The sequence below is a fragment of the Hetaerina americana genome, unplaced genomic scaffold, assembly GCF_022747635.1.
Source record: "Hetaerina americana unplaced genomic scaffold, ioHetAmer1.1.p SCAF_11, whole genome shotgun sequence".
In the NCBI taxonomy this organism is placed as follows: domain Eukaryota; kingdom Metazoa; phylum Arthropoda; class Insecta; order Odonata; family Calopterygidae; genus Hetaerina; species Hetaerina americana.
Window position 1 is genome coordinate 41,877,861 of NW_027286181.1, and position 19,721 is coordinate 41,897,581.

The following is a 19,721-nucleotide window of genomic DNA, read 5'->3' on the forward strand; positions in this document are numbered from 1 at the left end:
GAATGCATTAAGGTATGAGTCAAGTGGCCACTGGATGGCCACTTGTGGTCCTGGTACTTAAACACAAGTTTTATGAGGGTACAAACTAATATCGGATGACTCAGTACTAAATGTATGACTTAGCCTGTGTGTACTCATACAGTGGAAGCTGATTAGAACGAAATGAATTGGACTTGTACTTTAAAAATACAGTGAATAATTAAATCAGAGAAGTTTCCTAATTTATCTGTCACATGATTATCTGCACCTTAATTAATATGCATTCTCACTTGTGTGTAAATGGAAAGTTGGTGGGGATTATGGGGTAGGTTTTGAGAGAAATTTTCTTAGAAGTGAAACTCAATGCAACAATTTCAGAGTGTAAAAATCATTCGCCTTGACTCGGAGAAACATTTGCTTGTCAACCATTGTTTTGAGTTGAACATTTCAAGTAAAACTAATAAATATAAGTTGAACAATGTTAGAGCGAGAACAGACCCTATCTGCTGGGATGTCAATATCATCATTAGGTACAGTGATATAATGAGCAATATGTACCTCCCAACAAAAACTATTCACAGGGGTGTTACATGCAAATATGTTTACTATTTTAATTTTCAGGTTTAATTCATTGTAAACATTAAACTCATCACCACAGAAAACTATTGGGATGCATAAAAATGTTTCAACTTGTCCACTTGGTATTGATGCAAATGAAGGAGATCAGAAAATGTTTTCAAATTAAAAAAAAAATTATTTATCATTCTACAGAATTGTTTTCACCGTCCAATATATTTAAATAAATTCCATTCCCCTTAATATCATGCATAGAATGAGTACTCATGGTATTTGAAAGTCATGAAGTGAAACTTTAAAACTATGAGATCTCTACAAAAAAATGCAAAAAACCAGCAGTTTTCCGAACTTATATGTCAGAGAAAATGTTGCCTTGGAGAAGAAAAACCATAGATAAGAACCTCTTTTACCTATGCTCACAAGTATTATGATTGGTTTTCTATCATTTAGGATAGTTATAAACTGGAATATCTGTACCTACCTAATTGATGTTTTCATTTCAACGCAGAAGGTATCAACTTTTGAGGAGGACTACATAACTGCTTACCCAATCCGTCGCAGGCGTAACTCTGACCCTGATTATGATATCCCTAGACCTCACCGGATACCTCACCTCCGAGTAACTAAAGAGGAGAATCGTGTGGATATCATGCCCTCCAGCACACAGCAAGTCGAAAGGAAATCTTCTAGCAGGGAAAACACCGACAGTATTGTGATAGAGGCTACCCGATTTTTTGGACCTGGGATGGATTTCAGTTTCAACGACAAGAAATATTCATTGATGAAAAACAATGAAGATTGCTGGGACTATCAGTATAATTGTAATGACCGAGAAATGAATTGTATGAGTCCAGATTACTTCTATGGTGGTGACTGTGAGAGACCTCTGGAATCGAAGAGTGGTGGTGAAAATACTGTAAATGAACCCTCGGTGCCAAATGCTAGTCAAGTGAATAGTAATGAGGGAGTGACCAGGGCTGAAATGTCAAACATTGTTGATGAGAAGGAAGATTGTCCCCTGAGATCAAAGAATACACTAGAATTAGTCGAGGATGGTGAAGGTGATGGAGTAGTTCTGAGGAGTTCAAGTGTGGACAGGGCTTGCAGGAAAGAGAGATCACGGGAAATTTTTGAGGAAGATTTTGCCAACCAGTTCAAGCTGAATGATATGCTGGATAGTTTGTCGATTTCAAGGTAATTTAATTGGAGTGATCATTGTTATTTTAATAGATAATTACCTCATTGCATGTCATAGCCATACAAAGTGCTGATATATGCACAGTTTAAAAATAATAATGATAACATGGATGGTAGAAAATATAATGTCATAAAAATAACTTTGATTGGGAACATTCAAGGATTGAGCTAGATGCAAAGATACAAATAAGAACCTTTTGAAGATAACTAGATGACAATAACCTTATGGTCTTTATCTCTCTCAATTTTGTCCTCTTTTTCACAATAAATCTCTTTAATCGGATAGCATATTCTGGGACCTATCCCTTCCAGTTGAAACGAATGTGCATATCATATTATTCATCCACCAAATCAAAAGTTCTGATGTGATTCTATGTGTACTGTGCTAATTGTCCAAAAATCAGTTAAATTGATGGAAAATAATGGATAAAATGTTGATCTAAAACATGCCACAAGCAATATTTTGTTGGATTCAAAAATACAATGATTGAAAAATGTAAAAATTATGAACGAGGAACATTTTTTAATGGTAGACTGACACTATTTGAATGTGCCCACTTCTGAAAATAGTATGTATTACTTCAAAGTATATGCATTTTATGGAGAAACAGAACAAAAAATAGAATGGCAGTGAAAATGAAATGATTTCTGAAATGAATGGCACCATTGCAATGAATGGTCACCAATTCAAGGGGAAGGGATATCTTATCTAATGAGTGTAAAATATGTCAAACTTGGGGAATATACCAACAGGGCATCTTTTGGATTAGCATATGTATTATTTCCAATGTAAGAGAGAGTTAATGCTGAGGATTCAGTCTTTGGGGAAATTATAATTTTTACTCAATTTTAACTACATTCATAGTCCTTGATGGTGATTGCTCAATATAAATGGCGTACTACATAGATGGAAAAATAAGCATATATTAGGTAATTATTTGCATCTGGTTTTGCCCCTGTATATCTTTAAGTTATGCCAGTACCTTTACTTTCAATTGTGCTTTTTTGAAAATATTTGATTGTTTTACTTCATGTTGCCTTAAATCAAAATTAGATTCACATTTTTCTGCAAAATTAAGCTATCCAAGGAGGTGCGGTAGTTTTGTGTCATTGGCTATTATTTCTAAATTCAAACCTGTTCATTCCTTGCATTCACTAAAATATTATGGTTAGATTAACCTGAAAAATTCATTATCGCATTCAAAAAATATATTTTTTGTCATTATTATGACTGAAGAACCCTTTGAATGATGCGTCTAAATTTTGGCTTTCACAAAAACAAATGAGTAACACAAAAAGATATTGTTTCATCAAAAAAATGACACTAATTGTTTTCAGTAATGACTCCTTAATTGTTCATTACAGCTCACTAAAATGTACAGGGGAATCATCAGTGGTTCAAATGGAAGAAGGTTCACTTGGCCAAATTCCTGCTGCATTGGATCATCCCCCTAATGGTATGGATTATTTCAATGGTGAAAGGTAGAAATAGTGGTTCTGCATCTAAATCATTAAAAATGCCTTAATTTCAATGTAAGTATTTATAGGAGTGAGTGCCATCTTAATTAATGGCCAAGTAAAGAGTTCTAAGGAATCATTTTTAAAGTTGCTAAAAATGAAATGGTACAACTAGTAGAACAGGGGGAATATGTATGTGTGCTAATACATGGAACCAGTTAAAAAAAAACATGGACAATTAATTACAAAATTTTGAAAAATGAGTTACTGAGGACCACCCTCTCATAGTGCTTTGTTTAAAGGTTTGAACCTTCAAAACTTCTATTACAATCTACCGGCTACATTTTTTCCTGAGATGTCTTTTTACTTCCAGTTTCATCGCAGAAGATACCAAATCCATCAAAACCTTTCTTGGTTTTAGGGATATATTTTTCATTCACATTAAAATCTTATGAAATGAGGCTCTGACTTCATGTGCATACAGTAGGATGATACTTAAACATTGAAATTATAGGAGTAAAGACACTGCATCTTTAGACAAAACAAAAAGAAAATAATTTTTTAATATTTATGGAATATTATTCATGGAATACTGAGAATTTAAGTAAATTTACTAGGTTTTCTGCAGAAGGTGAATTAGTACCTGTACCACTCCATGCCCACCAAACTGGAAGCATGGATAAACATTGGCTAAGTTCTCCTTGTTATCTGCTGAACTGAAAGATGTGTATTTTAATGTATGAGCTGTGTTTCAGAGTGCTTGCAACATGCCTACAAATAATGAAGCTGTATGGCTTACAAGACTTCATTATTTGGATGTTGGTCAAACCATCTTATCCTATACAAATGGGTTTTTTTTGTTAATAGAAATAATGTCATCTTATTAATATTAATGGTTCACAGTCATTGAAAAGGTACATTTTAGTGATGGCAAGAAAGAAGCAAGTCACTAATATCATTCAACATGGGTATTCTCAAGACTAGGCTAAATTTTGATTGAAGGTATTGGCAACATTTTTACAAAATCACACACTTATGTATGAATTAGTTGAGATTATTATTATTTGGTAGCTATGAGATGGTCAAGTGGGTAGAGTATTGGAATACTGACTGGATGGCCAGGCCTCAATTCCTGGGCACACCAGTGGGCACCCTCTGCTTCATGCAAACTGAGTATTTTTTTTGGATACCAAATCTTCCTGGGAAACCATAGGCCACTTTGGGAAAGGAACTGCCTCCCCCACCCTTCACTTATCAAACTGACCATCGTGTTGGTATCTGTGGCGGGTTTTTAATATTTAAGGTAGGTTTAGGATGAACACAAACATAACACTTCTACATTTCTTAGCCTCACCGAAGACACCACAGGAAGATTCTCAACTATAAACTCCTTTTCAATTCTGCATGCATTTTATTTCCTTTTATCCCATCATGGCTATCCTTTTTCTTCCCCTACCTTAATTGCATAGTATTCTCCTGTCTATTATGCCTAAAAACTCCCCTCTTTTTCAATTTTCAGCATTCCATCATCTATCAGAATGCTCTTCAGCCACCTTTACAGCCTCTTTTGTATCCTCTCTCCTACCCTACCATGCTTAGTACCTCTTTTGCCTGTTTTCCTTTCGATCCATTTCACCTTTCCTATCATTCTCCAGACCCATTTCAAAAGTCTCTAATCTACACTCTCTTCTTGCTTCAATGACAAATTTCCATGACATGAAAAGCCACACTTCATATCAAAGTTTTATTAATTTTTTCTTAACATCCTTAATGTCATTCCTCTAATCAACTCCCTGGTGAAACTTTTTTGGCCTCATGAATTATTTTTCTAATGTTCTGTTTACTTGGATCATCTTGGTCCAAAACACTTCCAAAATAGCTATACTGTACAACCTGCTCTAGTTTTTGACCACCAATAACCTTATATGTTATTTAGCCTTCTTCCTCCTTATGAACCTCGTATATTTTGTTTTGTTTACGTTGATTATTTTTCTCAAGACAGAAGTGGCAGAATTTTGAAGAATTTTACAAGTATTGTTTTGTAAGGAAAATTTTGAAAGAAGTTTGGTTTTATAAATCCTGAAAGAAGCATTAGTAGTTGTTATAAGTGTAGGCGACCAACAGTTGAGGTCATCTGTGCCATGTTTATCAGTTTTCATTAACAGTCCTAGGCTACTCTACTTGGTATACTATATAGACTATGATATGACCGGAAATTTTCATTTCAATGTCAGTTACGTACAAAACATGAACTGTCATATGTACATTAACTTTAAGACTTTGATAGCTTAAAATTTACACTTGAAATAGCATAAAAATCAAGAATACCAAAATAGTAACACTGTGCATGAACATAAATGTTCTGTTAATTTCAAAATGTTCTTTTTTTGTAAACAGTTAAAATGAAATTAAATCAGGTCAGAAGATTTTCCAAAAATTATGATAAAAAAATGAACATGTGTAATGGAACATTTAAGCATAATATCCAAAAGAATTTGTTACTGAGGTGGATGTTTCATATCTTGCTTTCCAAACAAGTACAATGTTAACAGCATGACATTGGGTTGTTTGGAAGGCAGTACAGCCTAAATTAACTAGTTCATTACCAAATTTCATTCTTAATTTTAATTTGATGAACTTATTGATGCTTACAATATGCATTCATGCACAAATAATCGATAATTATGCATTTGTTCCAATTTCATTTGACTTTTCTTGGCTCTGAATATCACCAGAAAATTATATTAATTAATTTACATTGAAGCACGTGTACAAATACTATAATATAGAGGTGTACACGGTGCACATTTCTCCGAAAATGTAAGCACGGAAATTGGGGGCTTATCATCATCTGAATTAAAAAAAGCTATCCAATTTTACTTGTAAATTCAAAGCTGGTGACTTCAAAAGTTGACATTATTCTTAATTTTGGATGCTTAACTGTTCACTATTTGTTAAATTAAATTTTTAAGAACCTGCCTTGAATTTACATAGGAATCGAAATATTCTTGTTATTTCATATATTTTACAGGGTTTAACAAAGCTAGTGCTATATATCACTGATCATTAAGTTAAACATGAATTGACAATTCAGATTGAAACAAAATAATTTAAGCCCTGTTATAAAGTATAAATTGCTGTTCACTTTTTTATAGAAAATTTCACCCATGGCACACAAAATGAGGAGGTATCGCCAAAATCAAGCCAAGAATTTGCCAATGTTGATGCTCTAGCAATGCCAGAACTATATAATGCAATTGACACAATGTCAAATGGTCCTGCATCAAACAAAACCCTAGGATTAGACACACCAACTGATTCCATGACAGCTTCAGCTGTAGAAGGGTAGGTACAACACATGAAACATTCATTGGCATCCTGCTACCTTATACCACTAATACTAAGCCTACACGACTATTGTTAAAAAAATGACCGCGGCTGAAGTTGGTTCATTTCATGGCATTTAAGATGTGTTAATCAGCTGGGGCAGTAGTTGGTTCAGGGGATATATCAAGTGAAATAGTTTACTAGCATTGCACTATCACTTAGCCAGTAATTTTGTGAATCTTCCTTAGTATCAATAAAATGCCAAAGAATGAATGGAAAACATTACATATTTCATGGTTACTGGTTAGAATTAATTCAGTGCCAATATCGGAGTTCTTATGCATGAGTATGTGAGTAGAATTTTGGATATGCTCAGTTATTAACATGTGTGAATTTTGAAATGGAATGTATGTTCTCTTTGCCTTGATGCATCTCCTGTTTGTATTGAAATCAACACGTTATCTATTTCTTATCAGTGGCATGAGATGTAGTTTTCTATGGTATCAGGCTAAATTTTAGCTTCAAATTTAGTTACTTACAGTTCTAAATTATCAAAATTATGCTAATGCATCACAAATATCATTTGCCGGAGGATTCACTAATTAGGTGCTAGGGCAATCCACTTCTTAATTTCTGAATAACATTTTATGTATAAACAATCCGGCACCCGACTGGAAAGAGCGCATAAAACCATGCATCCTACCTATACAGCCTAATAGCTACCTCAAAAGTCAAATTAAAAATTTGAGAATAAGTTTACTTCTACATATGCTGTTTTTGAAGGCTTTACTTGAGAACTAAAGACTTATTTGAAGATGGAAGAATGTAATGGTAAGCTTTGATATTGGCTGGAAATACTTCACACAATTTTGATCGCTGATTTTGAAGATCATCATCTTCATTATTATTAATGCACTCCAAGAATTTAAAGAGTGCAGATTTTCTTTATTTAGGCAATACTGATATCCAGGGGCAATGGAGAAGAGAAACCACCAATCTTATATGCAAATTACCTTTCTTCCAACAATTCACAACAGTTTTCAACTGATTCTTTAAAAAAAATTGTATGTCTTTGTAATACTTGAGCTAAATAAAAATCCTGTGAACAATTGGAATAAATTTTGTGGTAATTTTTTCAAAGCAGTAGATAAAAGTTGGATGGTTTTTGTGGGACAGATGGGTTGAAAATCTAGCTCTGAAGTCGTGAAATGAAATTATTTGTTAAATTATTAACTTATCTTGACAGTTTGACTGAAACAGCAACATTTTATCTTTCTTATGTTTTCCAGTCAAGGTTTTTAACTGAATTTTCTTTTGGCTTATAAATTCATAGTTTGTGAAATATTCTGGTCTAGTAGCTGTAAATATGTTGCTTCCTTAATAACTTCCTCCCTGTTTAGTTTGTGTGCCACTGACAAAACATCAATACAAAAGGCTGACTAAGCTGACTTCAGCCAATTTTTAACCTTAAATTATTATTAGTTGAACACTCTTGCCTCCCTGAAGAAATCGTAATGCAAAGACCTTGGTTGATCAGTAATCCAATTGTGTGAAGCATTATAATTATATACTTGCTTGTTATGTCTGATCTTGTCCACTACAGAGTAATTGCATGTGATATAGGGTTGCTTATTAACTGCAAACCATATTAACGCTAAATATATTGAAACATGTTCTCTTAAAATTAATACATTGTTACAATTTGGAACATATTTGTAAACTTTAATTTTGGTGCAGACTATTTACTGTTGAAAAATTATTTTATTTCTTTACTAGAGCTGGGAATGAAAAGTGCTTAGATGAGAATGAGGTTGTATTACGCTCCAAGCCAGAAGGGTCCTCAAGAGAAGACAGTAAAGCTTATCGACTAAGCTTTGCCACAACAGAAACTCTTCTGGTAGAGGAAGAGGTTTTAGTCGCAACATTGAAAACAACAACCACTACCACAACTTTATTGCCTCTGGAAGATGGAAGTATCCACGAGTCAAGAGAAAATGTGGAGGAATTTGTGGAAGAAATTGTACTTGACATGGATCAGTTGTCAGATGACCAGTTTGATTCCATGCAAGTTCACAGCTGTGTGCAAACGTAGTTAAATGCTTTGCCTCAAATCCTTTGTGAACTAATCACTTAGTTTGTTTCAAATACTAAAATGTATATTGCTGGAGGAAATAAAGTAATTCCATGAAACCTGAGAGATTTAAATAATAAAATGTGAAGAATTATCTGCCCGCTCAACTGGCTCATGTTTTTTTAGAAATAAGATGGGCAGGCTCTACGTAGCCAAGATGCATAAAAAAATAATAAAAAGGAATTATGAGAAACTGACTATGAACTGCCACACCGTCAATAATGTGCATGCTTGAACCTGATAGCTATCATACATTTTACCGTACCTTGCATTACAGACAGGATGAATAGCAGAATGTACTTGGTTACCATGTACTCTTGGCAATGAGAGACCGGCGCCTAAGTTCGAAGGGATGGTAATGACAAATTAATTTCATTTGAAAAAGTCTGTCTTATCAATTCTAAGAGATTCCATACTGATTTTCTTCAATATATTCCTTTGAGAATCACGTATGGTGTCGCCAAAGGCCATTATGTAGACGCAATTCTACAAAATATTATGAAACTAATCGGTTAAACTTCCGCCTTACGGTGCATTTCGCTTCGCTCTGTCATTTTTTTCCATTTTTAAACTTTCTTCTGTTTTCAATGACATTTACGACACGTAGGTGGCTCTCTAATTCAGGCTGAAATTTGCAGTTGAAATTTTTTGTGGAGGTGGATAGCAATTTTCTAAATAATGGGTGATTCTCCTAGGAGCAGGAGCATCACAATTGTGAATGATGATCCGTCACGCCTTATTCTTGTGACTGAATCGGTTGTGAAGCGCTTGAAAGGTTCAGCTGGCCAGGCCAAGGCCAAAGAAGTTGAGGAGCCGATCCACTCGATTTCGTCCGGCCCCGACATAACATCAAGGAAGAGCGATACGTTAACGTCCCGGGAAGAAGAGCTTCTGGAAATAGAAGGGTACTGGATGGAGCGATTGCAGAGTATGGAAGATAAACACACCAGGATAAACCATTTGGCTGAACGGGATTTTGAGCGTTCCCTTGCAGACTATGAACGTAAATTTGGCAGCGCCACTGTTGCTCCTCCGAAGTGCCATTTAAACATTAAAGAAATTTTGGAATGCTACAAAAAGAATCCTAATCAAACATTAAAATGCAATAAGGAAATTAAGGCATTTTCTGAATGCTTGGATGGTCTTTATGTTCAAGATTGTCGTTAAGTACCCCTATGTCAATTTGACTTAGCAGTAGCCTACATTTTGATTAGCTGAATGAGCCCATTTGGTGGATTTGAATTTTTCAAATTGAATTGTTTCAATAATCACATCAACATGTATATTCTCTGTATATAAGTTGAAATGGCATAATTATAGCATTATATTTGTACATCTAAATTGGATTGTCATTTTTGGAAGAGTAACCAATTCCATATGTCGTCTATTATGTTGGGGAAATATGTAATAACCTGTGAATATTATGTCAGAAGAAAGTAATTTTGACTTCCAAGGCTCTTGCATGGCTTTTAGACTATGAGTGACGTATGATAATCTTTACAATGTATAATGACTCCATACTGTCATCGGATTTGAGACAGTGTATTAGTGTCTGAATTCACGTTTAAGACATACGAGTTTTCAATCTAGGTATGCGCCTCTTCTTTCTAGAATAATTCTGTTTTTACGGATTGGTGTACAGCTGGGCTCACTCTAGTCCTATTGTGGATTTATTTTAAGTTTGTGTAAGTCTTGCTCAGTTCAAGTATTTATTTAGTCATAATATCTAATATATAAATATTCGCAATTATATGAATATGTTTCTAATTTAGATGGCAAGTGTTGGATGGGCAATTGAACTTTTTCCTTATGCATAGATAAATACTATTATAAATTCACATTGGGAAAAGTCCTAATTCGAAGAATATGGCATGGTAGTGTCATCTCATGGGCATATTTATTTGGTTTTAAGATCCAATTATATTAGACTTAGAAAAGTTAAAGGTACATTAATTGTTTGAAGTTGGTCGTAATTGCTCTGGTATATTAAAAGTGCCTGCCTTGTTTTAGCCAATCACTGCCCTTCATCTCTGTTTTAATTTGTTCTTTCTGCGCTGTGTGCGTTGTTTTTGTGATTAGTATTTAGTGGCTGTGGAAACCCTTTGTGCTTATAGGTGGAGTGCGGTAATGTGCAGCATAGGCTCTAATGTTTTTGATGATAGCTTATTTTATCTCATGTCAAAATCAATTAATGGCAGTATGCTTATGGATTCAAGTCCAATGTGATATGGATAATATGAAGGTATAACAATTTTATAAATGTGAAAAAGGGTGACATACTTAAAAGATTATCATATTTTGACTAAAAGGACGGACAGTTCGTGAAAGCTGAAGCTTGACCGCCAAAGCCATCAACCCAGGGGTTGGTTTGATAGTTAAGGGTAGAAGCTCACTTTGTCCAATGCTCTATGCAGTGTGTGAAATCCACTTACAAGGGTATGAGTGGGGCTAGTTCCTTTCCCTGTGCTGTCTATTTTTTTCAAGTAAGACCTATTACCCTAAGCATTACACAGCTTGGGTGAAGCTGAGGGTGCCCAGAGGCATCGCTGGAATCCAGGTCCTCCTGTCAGTAGCCGAGTACTCTACCCACTGGGCTACCACTTAACCACAGAGCAATATCAAATGATAAAAGTCTAATGAAATGTTTCCCGCCATTTACTAAGAAGACTTGAAAACCTACATTGTTTATTTTTACTAATTTCAGATTTATTTAGTTCAGTGAATGATATAAAAGATTGTAAGAACGTAATGGATGTAGTATCAATTCTGTTTGAACTTTATTAAATCTCTTACTGCCTGTCATAAGTCTCTTTGGTAAAATAAGTGGTTTCATGTTAAATCGTAATAATATATTTTATTTATGGGAGACCCCATTTTTCCTCATTTATGTAGTTTAAACAGGAAAGTAATGGTCAAGTGTTTCATAATAACTGTCTTGTATTTTATACTGGATTCAGATCCCATGTAGCAGAACAATAAGTAACTGAAATAACAATAATACACTAAAAACTAGTCTAAAATTAGACTGGCAAGTTTTAGACCTATCATTCATCATTACATGCCAAGCTTTAAAAGGTGCTCAGAGATGAATTGTAGAAATCTTATACATTTAAATACTTGTTCCAATCTTTCATTGCCTGATACATTGGCAGACATTTTTTTGGTTACTAATAGAGGAAGGAACTTTGGAAAGAGTGCCACTCCTAATATTCAGTGAGAGAACCCTGAAGATCATTAGAGAGAGTAAATCAGCAGACTTAATTTTATTACCTAGTAAATTATGCCTGAGGAACATTTCAAAAATGTTTTCTACATGTCAAAAGAGTAGGAAGACTTAGATATTGACTCAATTCTTCCGCACTAATTTGAATTTGCATAGTATCCTCATAAATTTGCTTTAAATGTCGTCCAATTTAAGAGTGTGACTCTTTGATTAATTTTAATGGTTTACCTGTTAAAGAATGGCCAAGAGAAGCCAATCAACATCAGAATGATTAAGATTTGAATTGAATATTGTGATTTATTAGTGGTAGAGTTAGTATTCCATTTTCTTACTAGCTATTTTTGGTGTGAAATTACTCAGAATTATGAGCATTATCTTCTTCTTAGATAATATACTTCATATTTGGTAAATGTAAAGGTCATTATTTTGTTGTTGCCGAAGAACTTTTTCCAAAGCTGGAAATGAATTTTTTTGATGACTTATTTCGCCACAATTTGTGGTGCATAGGCAGTAGCTTTGTGTAATTCTAAAATGTAACAAGAGGTGCTAATCATTGTGGAAAGTGTTACATATATCTTAGAAAACAAACATGTTGCTCTTCAAAGGGTTGCACTGTCAAGAGCTGAAAAATTAGGTGCAGTTGAATGAGCATGATAAGTCTTGAAGAGGCGTGAACATGCCATTGAGTGGAGTTGCATATGAGGGATACTCATTCAAGGACAAGGTGAGACTAGTGAATGGGAACACAGACATGAATGGAAGAAGGTAAGCAGCAAGGCCCTCTTGTTGAAAAGAAAATTCCAATCTATAATGAATAGCATGATGCAATTCCATTCTCATCATCTCTCATGTGGATCATCAGTGCCATTAGTCATAGTTGTTATGTTGACTTTTTTGACTACTCTATCAGAGTGTTACTGTATAAATATACAGATACAGAGTATATACTTATATTTCATAAATTTATTGCATTATTAGTATATATTGAGTTAGCATCAATAGTTTTTGATAGAAGCACCATGCACTTGTTAAGTCCTGCCTAACCTGAGGCTAATTACCCTTAAGCTCCATATCAAATCAATTCTTTTTTACTTCTTCATTCTTTCTACCTTTCTTAAAATAATCCATAGTGTATAGCCTCTCCATTTACCTTATATTCCCAAGATTCTTCCCTCAACCACAGTCTTATGCACCTCATTGCCTTTCAGTATTTTCTGCATCCTTCTTTGTTTTCCTTTCTGTCCATTTTATTGTTTTCCATTCTTTTCTATGCCCGTATGTCAAGAACAATCTATGTTTATCCTCTTTCTTTGTCTTTGCTGAGCTTTCCTTCACATCTCAATTCATTGTTCTCATTTATAGATTTTCATCATGCAAATGCCCCTTTGGGTAATGCGATTCTTCTCTTAATGTTTCCAACTACTATGCTCAATTTCCTCTAAGAAACTGCCCAAATACATGAGCTGCCCCAGCTCTTCTAGTTTATTCCCTCCTATTTAATGTTTAAGTTGTTGAGGACTTTCTAAAACTTTTAATATTTGATTTTCTCTCTCTAAACAGTAAAGGCTTGCCATCACTAGATGTTATGCATTTCTCTATTTCATTAATATGCATCACTGTGATTTTTAAAAGATTTTCTGAAATGGTTTAACAGACTTTAAAATGCTAACATCAAGTTTTCATATGAAAAAAATTATTTATTACCATAAAATTGGGGCCATTCTAACATTTAATACACCAATTCTCTAGTTTTGTACTTGGTTATCTTCAGCTGTCACACATGAATTTGCATCATTGCTTTAACAATTATGTATGTAGTTTCTTCTTTGGTTATGGTTTCTGCTCGATTTTATCTATAATTAGTTGGCATGGTCTCTGTTGTTATCGTTTTAACTATCTGTTAGACAGGTCTTTATCACTAAAGTAATCAGCCCAAAGGTTGATTTCATAGGTTAAGGCAGCGCTGATCTCTTAGTAGTCGTATGTATTTGATATTCACTCATCAGGATTGGAAGCCAGCTCCTTTTGGGCTATTATAAAATTAAGTAATGCCTTTCATGTGAGGGTAGGTGTGCTATTTATAATTTTTTCATATGGATGGAAAGACAATTGGGATTCAGGAGGAATCTTAGCTGAAGTTTTATTGTTGCATTATTTCAGCCATTGCTTAAGAAGAAAGTAGTTTAATTATCCCTGATCACCGAAGAACACATGGTGCAAATGCTAACGAGGGAAACTGAGTTCAGGAATTATTTAAGCATTTATCAATCTGTTAAAAGAATTTGAATGATTTTTTCATTTCACTGTGTTAACAACTCAAATAAATAATCAAGTGGTCAGTTATGGAAGTGTATTTATTTTCATTAAAGACAATTGAATTGGTTAGTAGATAATCAAAATGAAAATATTTCATTTACCCTAAGTGAACTTCTTTCTCATTTTAGAAAAAAGTGATTGTTTAAGAAATCTATTAGGCAATCATGGTGCATCAAGAATCACATAAGCTGGGAGAGGGAAGGGGTTCATATTTTAATGGATGCTTACAAAAGAGGAAGAGGCGTAAAAAAAGCTAAAAATGGCTTTACATATTGTAAGGACATCCCTGTATCCTGTGCCGCCTATCAATTCTGAGACAAATCTGACATCCAAAAAATAACAATTGTTTAGGCAGAGGATCTCCATAATTGTCACATTAAATTAACTTGGGACCTTAAATAAGTTCCCTAATATTCTACTCACTATGCTACAATGTCATCAGCCTAACCTAATTATTCTTGTGCTTTGCTTGGTTACAGTTGAAAAAATATATATTCCAGCTGTTATTTGGATCAATATACTTGTATTTTCCATCAAAGCAAATGACACTCCCTTGATCATTGTTGCACTAAAGCTACATTGAAAGTGTCTTTTATTGGAATGAAAAATCAGGATATTTGAGTATACAAGCCTATTGTGACAGAGCATAAAACCCATTGGTGCCAGCAAGGTTGTTGATGGTGAATTCTGTAGATACAGGATAGTGGTGGAGTGAGAGTGCTCAATGAAAAGTAGTAATGGACTAAAATTATTGGTTTTTGGAGGGCGGAGGAGGCTATCGGCTAAAAAGGTGACACAAAATTCCGTGAAGTGGATCAATTCTGGTGTCTTGAAGAGGCAAGTGACTGCAACCAAACAGTTACCAGCCAATAATTAGGCAAAAATTAATGGCAGGGGTATCTACTGCAGTAAGGAAGGAACTCAGAAACTATGTGCTTTGTTTGTATAATTTGTACTACTGTTAAATTAGTATCATCTGAGTATGAATCCTCTGGATACAATAATCTGCAAGGAAACTAATCCTACAATTGGAATTCTTAGAGATGACTTCTCAAAACAGTCTATTCATCAATCAAATGTGTCAATCAACATTGGGTGAGGAAATGGAATTTAAAGCATGAGGAAATGGAATTTCAAGGCAAACAGTGGAAATACATATTTTTAGATATAATTGAAATTAAATTACCTGAAGATGGAAACTTATAAAGTAGCAGCAAGAAAGAACAGCTGTTGGAATATATGATTTTGGGAAACAGATAGGAGATAGATAATTGGTGTTCTTTGGACCAGAAAAACTTCTGAAAACCACATATAGAAAGATAATGAATATGTAAGGCCATGAGAAAACACCAAATGGAAGTCATCCCACTAAATTTGAGTGTAAGTAAATGAGTAAATGGTTGCAGAAAGTATCCAATATATTGATGATGATCAAAATTAGTTCTAACCAAGCGCCAATTTGATTTAAAAAAATATATGGAAGTAGAAAACCTGAAGGAAATAGACCTTTGGAGGGAATTCTATTTTGCGCTAAAGAAAAAGTGGAGGATCATGGCAATCAAAAGGTGTTAAAATATTCTGAAGAAATATTCAGAGAAATTCTGGAAGCAACGAAGGTAGTTTGTGGTATGAAATCTGGAAAATGGAAGTTTTAACTCGCTGATCAAGTTCCGACCCAGCTCGAAGAAAATGGAAAGAACCGTGGCTAAATTACTGCAGAAGAAACTAATTATTGTAAAGAACATGGGCTCAAAGTTAGGCAAGGCTAGAGAAGAGTAGGTATGTGTGAATGAGTGCAGCATAACCTATCTGGTGCACAGAAAAATGATGGAGCAACTTACAGAGCCGTGAGTATCTGATTGATCAACCCAGCGAAAAGGTCAATACTACGGCAGCATTGAAATTCTTTCTGAATAGATTGCAGTAAGCTGAGAATGATATGTGGAGTAGATGTATGTATGTATGAGGGATGGAAATGTATGCATGAATTGGTACCTACTCTAAGAAAAAGATGCAGATGGTGATGAGAAAGGAGACTGGTTGAACACTCAATGTTGAATATAAAGTTGTATTGAAATTATAATGAGCAATCAAATCACCAGAAATGAATATAATATTGTATGATCAATACAAGTGTGAAAAAGTATTTTGAGGCTGCGCTGTCCACTAATCTATGATAGCAATAAAAGAGAAGACATACCTGTATTGATGGACTTTCAGAAGAAAGTAATTGCCCTCTTAATGCAGATGGCTTGGTTGGTGTCACAAGGCATTGCTGACATTGTTATTAATATGAAAAGTTACAAAAGTATTTTGCTATAGTATTAATTAAGGAAGGATTCACGTAAAGAAGTATACAAAATTTGCTACATAGCTGAAGGGTCATCAGTGGGGGTAGAAGTAGGAGAGGAATACCTAGTAGGCAGAATAGTTCAAGCAAAGACTCCTATTGGAGAAACACTGCTAAAGGTAAACAGCACAATGAACATCAGGTCACCTTTCAAAGAAATGTAAATATTGAGTTCAGTCTCTTATAAATGCGTGACGTGGCCAGTAACAGGGGTAAATATTGGAGTAATGGAAATGTGATATCACTTGGAAATCCTTAAGATAAAGTTGGCATGCTAATTAACAATTGAAGATGTTCTTCAAAGAGTACCTAAGCAAAAGAAGGGCATGAATTTGAAGCATTCTAATCAATTATAGTTGTCTGAAGACCATAATGGAAAAACCATGAAGGAGAAGAACTACTAAGGAATTTCAAGGACAAATTACCAAAAGGCAGTCCCAGCACTAGAAAATATGAACTTAAGTGGCAGGAATGCTTGGGTGATTGCTAAAAACATTCATAGGATTGATGATTTTTAATAATAAGTGATGATATAGATATATTACCCATTCATGAACAGGTATCTAATATAATTGACCATCCTGATTTTTGAACATTCAAAATTTATACCGTAATAGTCCATTAAATTTAATTCAATTAGAGAAATAAGGTAGCACTGTAGTTTCCAGCTTTCTATATATGGGGACCACTTGGCAGCCCATTTATGAGCACAGCATTTTAGTTATTATTTCATTATTCAAGGTATTTCATGTATTTAAGTTATGCTTTGGACAGTCCCAAGTGACTCCTATATTCTCCTTATCTCAAGGACTTCCTTATATTTGCTCCACATTATTTCCTTCATTTCCGAGCAGCTTCTACCTGCATTCAAACAAAATAGTTTACTTTCTTCTACTATCTTACCTAAAAAGTCTGCTTCCTCTACCCACGTACCCAACTTTCCCCCTTTATCATGGGATTTGACATACAATACCTACCATCAGTATTTCCTGCACCCACTTCTGCCTTTTTAAAATTTGTTTGAGCAACTTTCTTCCCTCATCAATTAAAACTTTGTCATTAGTCTTCCTCTCTGTCCAACTTATTTTTTCCATTCTTCTCTAGACCCACATCTGTACTCATCATCATGCCTCAAAGCCAAGGTTTTGCATTTATCCATATTAGGATCTTTACATTTTCACTTAAGCATGCCCATCATCTGTAGCAGCGATATATTTTTAAATAATTTGATTGCTGTTATTTAATAAAAATTAATTCCTGAAACTAAAAAGAAGTGTGCCAATGCTGGGATTGTAATAAATGTATACAATAATAAAGGGAACAACAATTACTGTAATTTTCTATTGAAAAAATCCAAATATCACCATAAAATTGTAAACAAAACTGTCATCATATGGGTATTTTTTTCCAAATTTTCTCAATATTTTTGTACCCCAGAGCAACTTGAAATGTACATCTCAGGATACTAGTATCTTAGGCTGTAAACTGCTGAGGGAGGGTAACCAGCAATAAAAATACAGATATATACAGATACCATCAGCTACTTATCTTAGAGATATTGCTTGCCAATACTTCAGGTTTGGAAACTTTCATGTAACCAGGCAACCCCTGTTCATTCGTGAATCTAAAGAAAGCATTAAAGAACCAACAGCAGTTGGAACACTCTCAATGAAGCCAAAACTCTCAATTGGTACTTTACTTTTGATGGAAGCAAGGTAGATTGTTATGACTGGAGGTGTTTATGTATACATCACCTATTTGCCACTAAGAACAGATAGTGTCATGGAAATGTTAGATGTACTGAAATGGGAGAGTTTGAAAAATAGAAGAAAAAGGAGTAGGTTAGACGCAATGTATAGAATTGTTAAAAAGGATGAAGTGTGGGAAGATTTATGGCAAGGGATAGAAAAGCCTAACTTTAAGGGAAAAAACGACCATAGTTGCAAAATAAAAATAAGGACGCAAAAAACAAATAAGGAAAAATACTTTATTTTAACTAGAACCATAATTGATTGGAACCAGCTGCCTGGAGGTTTGTTTGAGCCCTTTCCATCCAATTTTAGAAGTTTTAAGTATAAATGTAAAGCAGCCACTGGGTAATAAACTTCATTGTAGTTATTAAAATATTGTCTGTATGTGTTGTGGACGGCATTTTGTATGTGATGTGGAAGTTTGTTTGTATGTGATGTGGAAGTGTCATTGTATGTAAAAATATTTTGTCTCTTATCTGTTTTTATAGTGCGTGTATATATGTAATTTTCATTGTAAGTGACCAAACTTGACCGTTGCCACCAGGAAAATCTCCTATTTGCAACGTAACTGTAAAATAATAAATAATTATAATAATGCAAGAATGATGACTGAGAATTAAAAAGATCAAAAGGGAGCCCAGGATAGCCTCAGTGAAGTAACAGAGAGAATGGAATTGTGGATAATTGTATCTCACATGAACGTAGTTGTGTCTCATTAGGGAAATGGGAAGAAGAATAACATAGGGTAAATGGTGACAGGTGAACTATGGTGGACTATTTTGTATGTCCAATTTCGTTTGAACATAGAAGTGATTTTCCTCACATTATGGAATGAAAGTGGAAACTGGTACTATCCCAGGATAATCATCAATATGGAATAAATGCCATTGGTATGGGAATTGAGAAATGTTTGGGATAAAAATGGCCAGAGGTTAGGTGAGGAATGAGTAGGTCATGAAAGAATGTTGATTGGATGCATGCACTGGGAATAGAAAAATGCTATGAAAGAATGGTGCTTCACTGGCTTGGCCAATGTTGAGAAAATACGTTAGCGCTGAATCACTAAAAAGATGCACAGATATGCATGTATGTGAATGGTTTGAGAAGAAGGGCGAGACTGAGATAGTTATTAGGACGTTAAGAAGGGATTTTTAGATATTAGGAGTCTCAGGAACCTAAGAGTGTGTAAAACCATAAACACAGTAATCAACCCTAAGGTCAGTTTGGTAGGTGATGGTAGATTCATTCAGTACCAAGCCCAATGGAGTGTGGAATTCACACATCAGGGTAGGGGGGCCAGTTCCTTTCCCTGGGCTGGTTATGGTTTCCCAGTAAGATCTGGTACCCTAAAAATCACATAGCTTGGGCTAAGAGTGTGTATGAAATAATATATGGGATGTGACTAAGCTGAAA

At 34.5% G+C, this 19,721-nt stretch overlaps 2 protein-coding genes across 5 annotated transcripts in view; both read left to right on the top strand.

Moving 5' to 3' along the window:
- Positions 1 to 8,758, top strand: part of LOC139701047 (putative leucine-rich repeat-containing protein DDB_G0290503) — a 61,447-nt gene extending 52,689 nt beyond the window's left edge. For 2 of the 4 annotated variants that reach the window (XM_071599621.1, XM_071599619.1), the window contains exons 8-11: positions 1,064 to 1,749; positions 3,118 to 3,209; positions 6,366 to 6,555; positions 8,314 to 8,757. In XM_071599621.1, the coding sequence (XP_071455722.1) occupies positions 1,064 to 1,749; positions 3,118 to 3,209; positions 6,366 to 6,555; positions 8,314 to 8,629 (1,284 nt within the window). In that variant the 3' untranslated portion in view covers positions 8,630 to 8,757. Of the gene's footprint in view, positions 1 to 1,063; positions 1,750 to 3,117; positions 3,210 to 6,365; positions 6,556 to 8,313 lie in introns of all 4 variants that reach the window. The other 2 variants (XM_071599618.1, XM_071599622.1) reach the window with 2 other exon arrangements.
- Positions 8,759 to 9,266: 508 nt separating this feature from the next.
- On the top strand, positions 9,267 to 10,009 carry Chchd3 (Coiled-coil-helix-coiled-coil-helix domain containing 3). The gene has a single exon (XM_071599623.1). The coding sequence runs from the start codon at positions 9,347 to 9,349 to the stop codon at positions 9,833 to 9,835; it is 489 nt and encodes a 162-aa protein (XP_071455724.1). The 5' UTR covers positions 9,267 to 9,346; the 3' UTR covers positions 9,836 to 10,009.
- The last annotated feature ends 9,712 nt before the right edge of the window (positions 10,010 to 19,721 follow it).

Excerpts from the sequence above, each read along its gene's own strand:
- Chchd3 (XM_071599623.1), top strand. The coding sequence starts at position 9,347 with ATGGGTGATTCTCCTAGGAGCAGGAGCATCACAATTGTGAATGATGAT.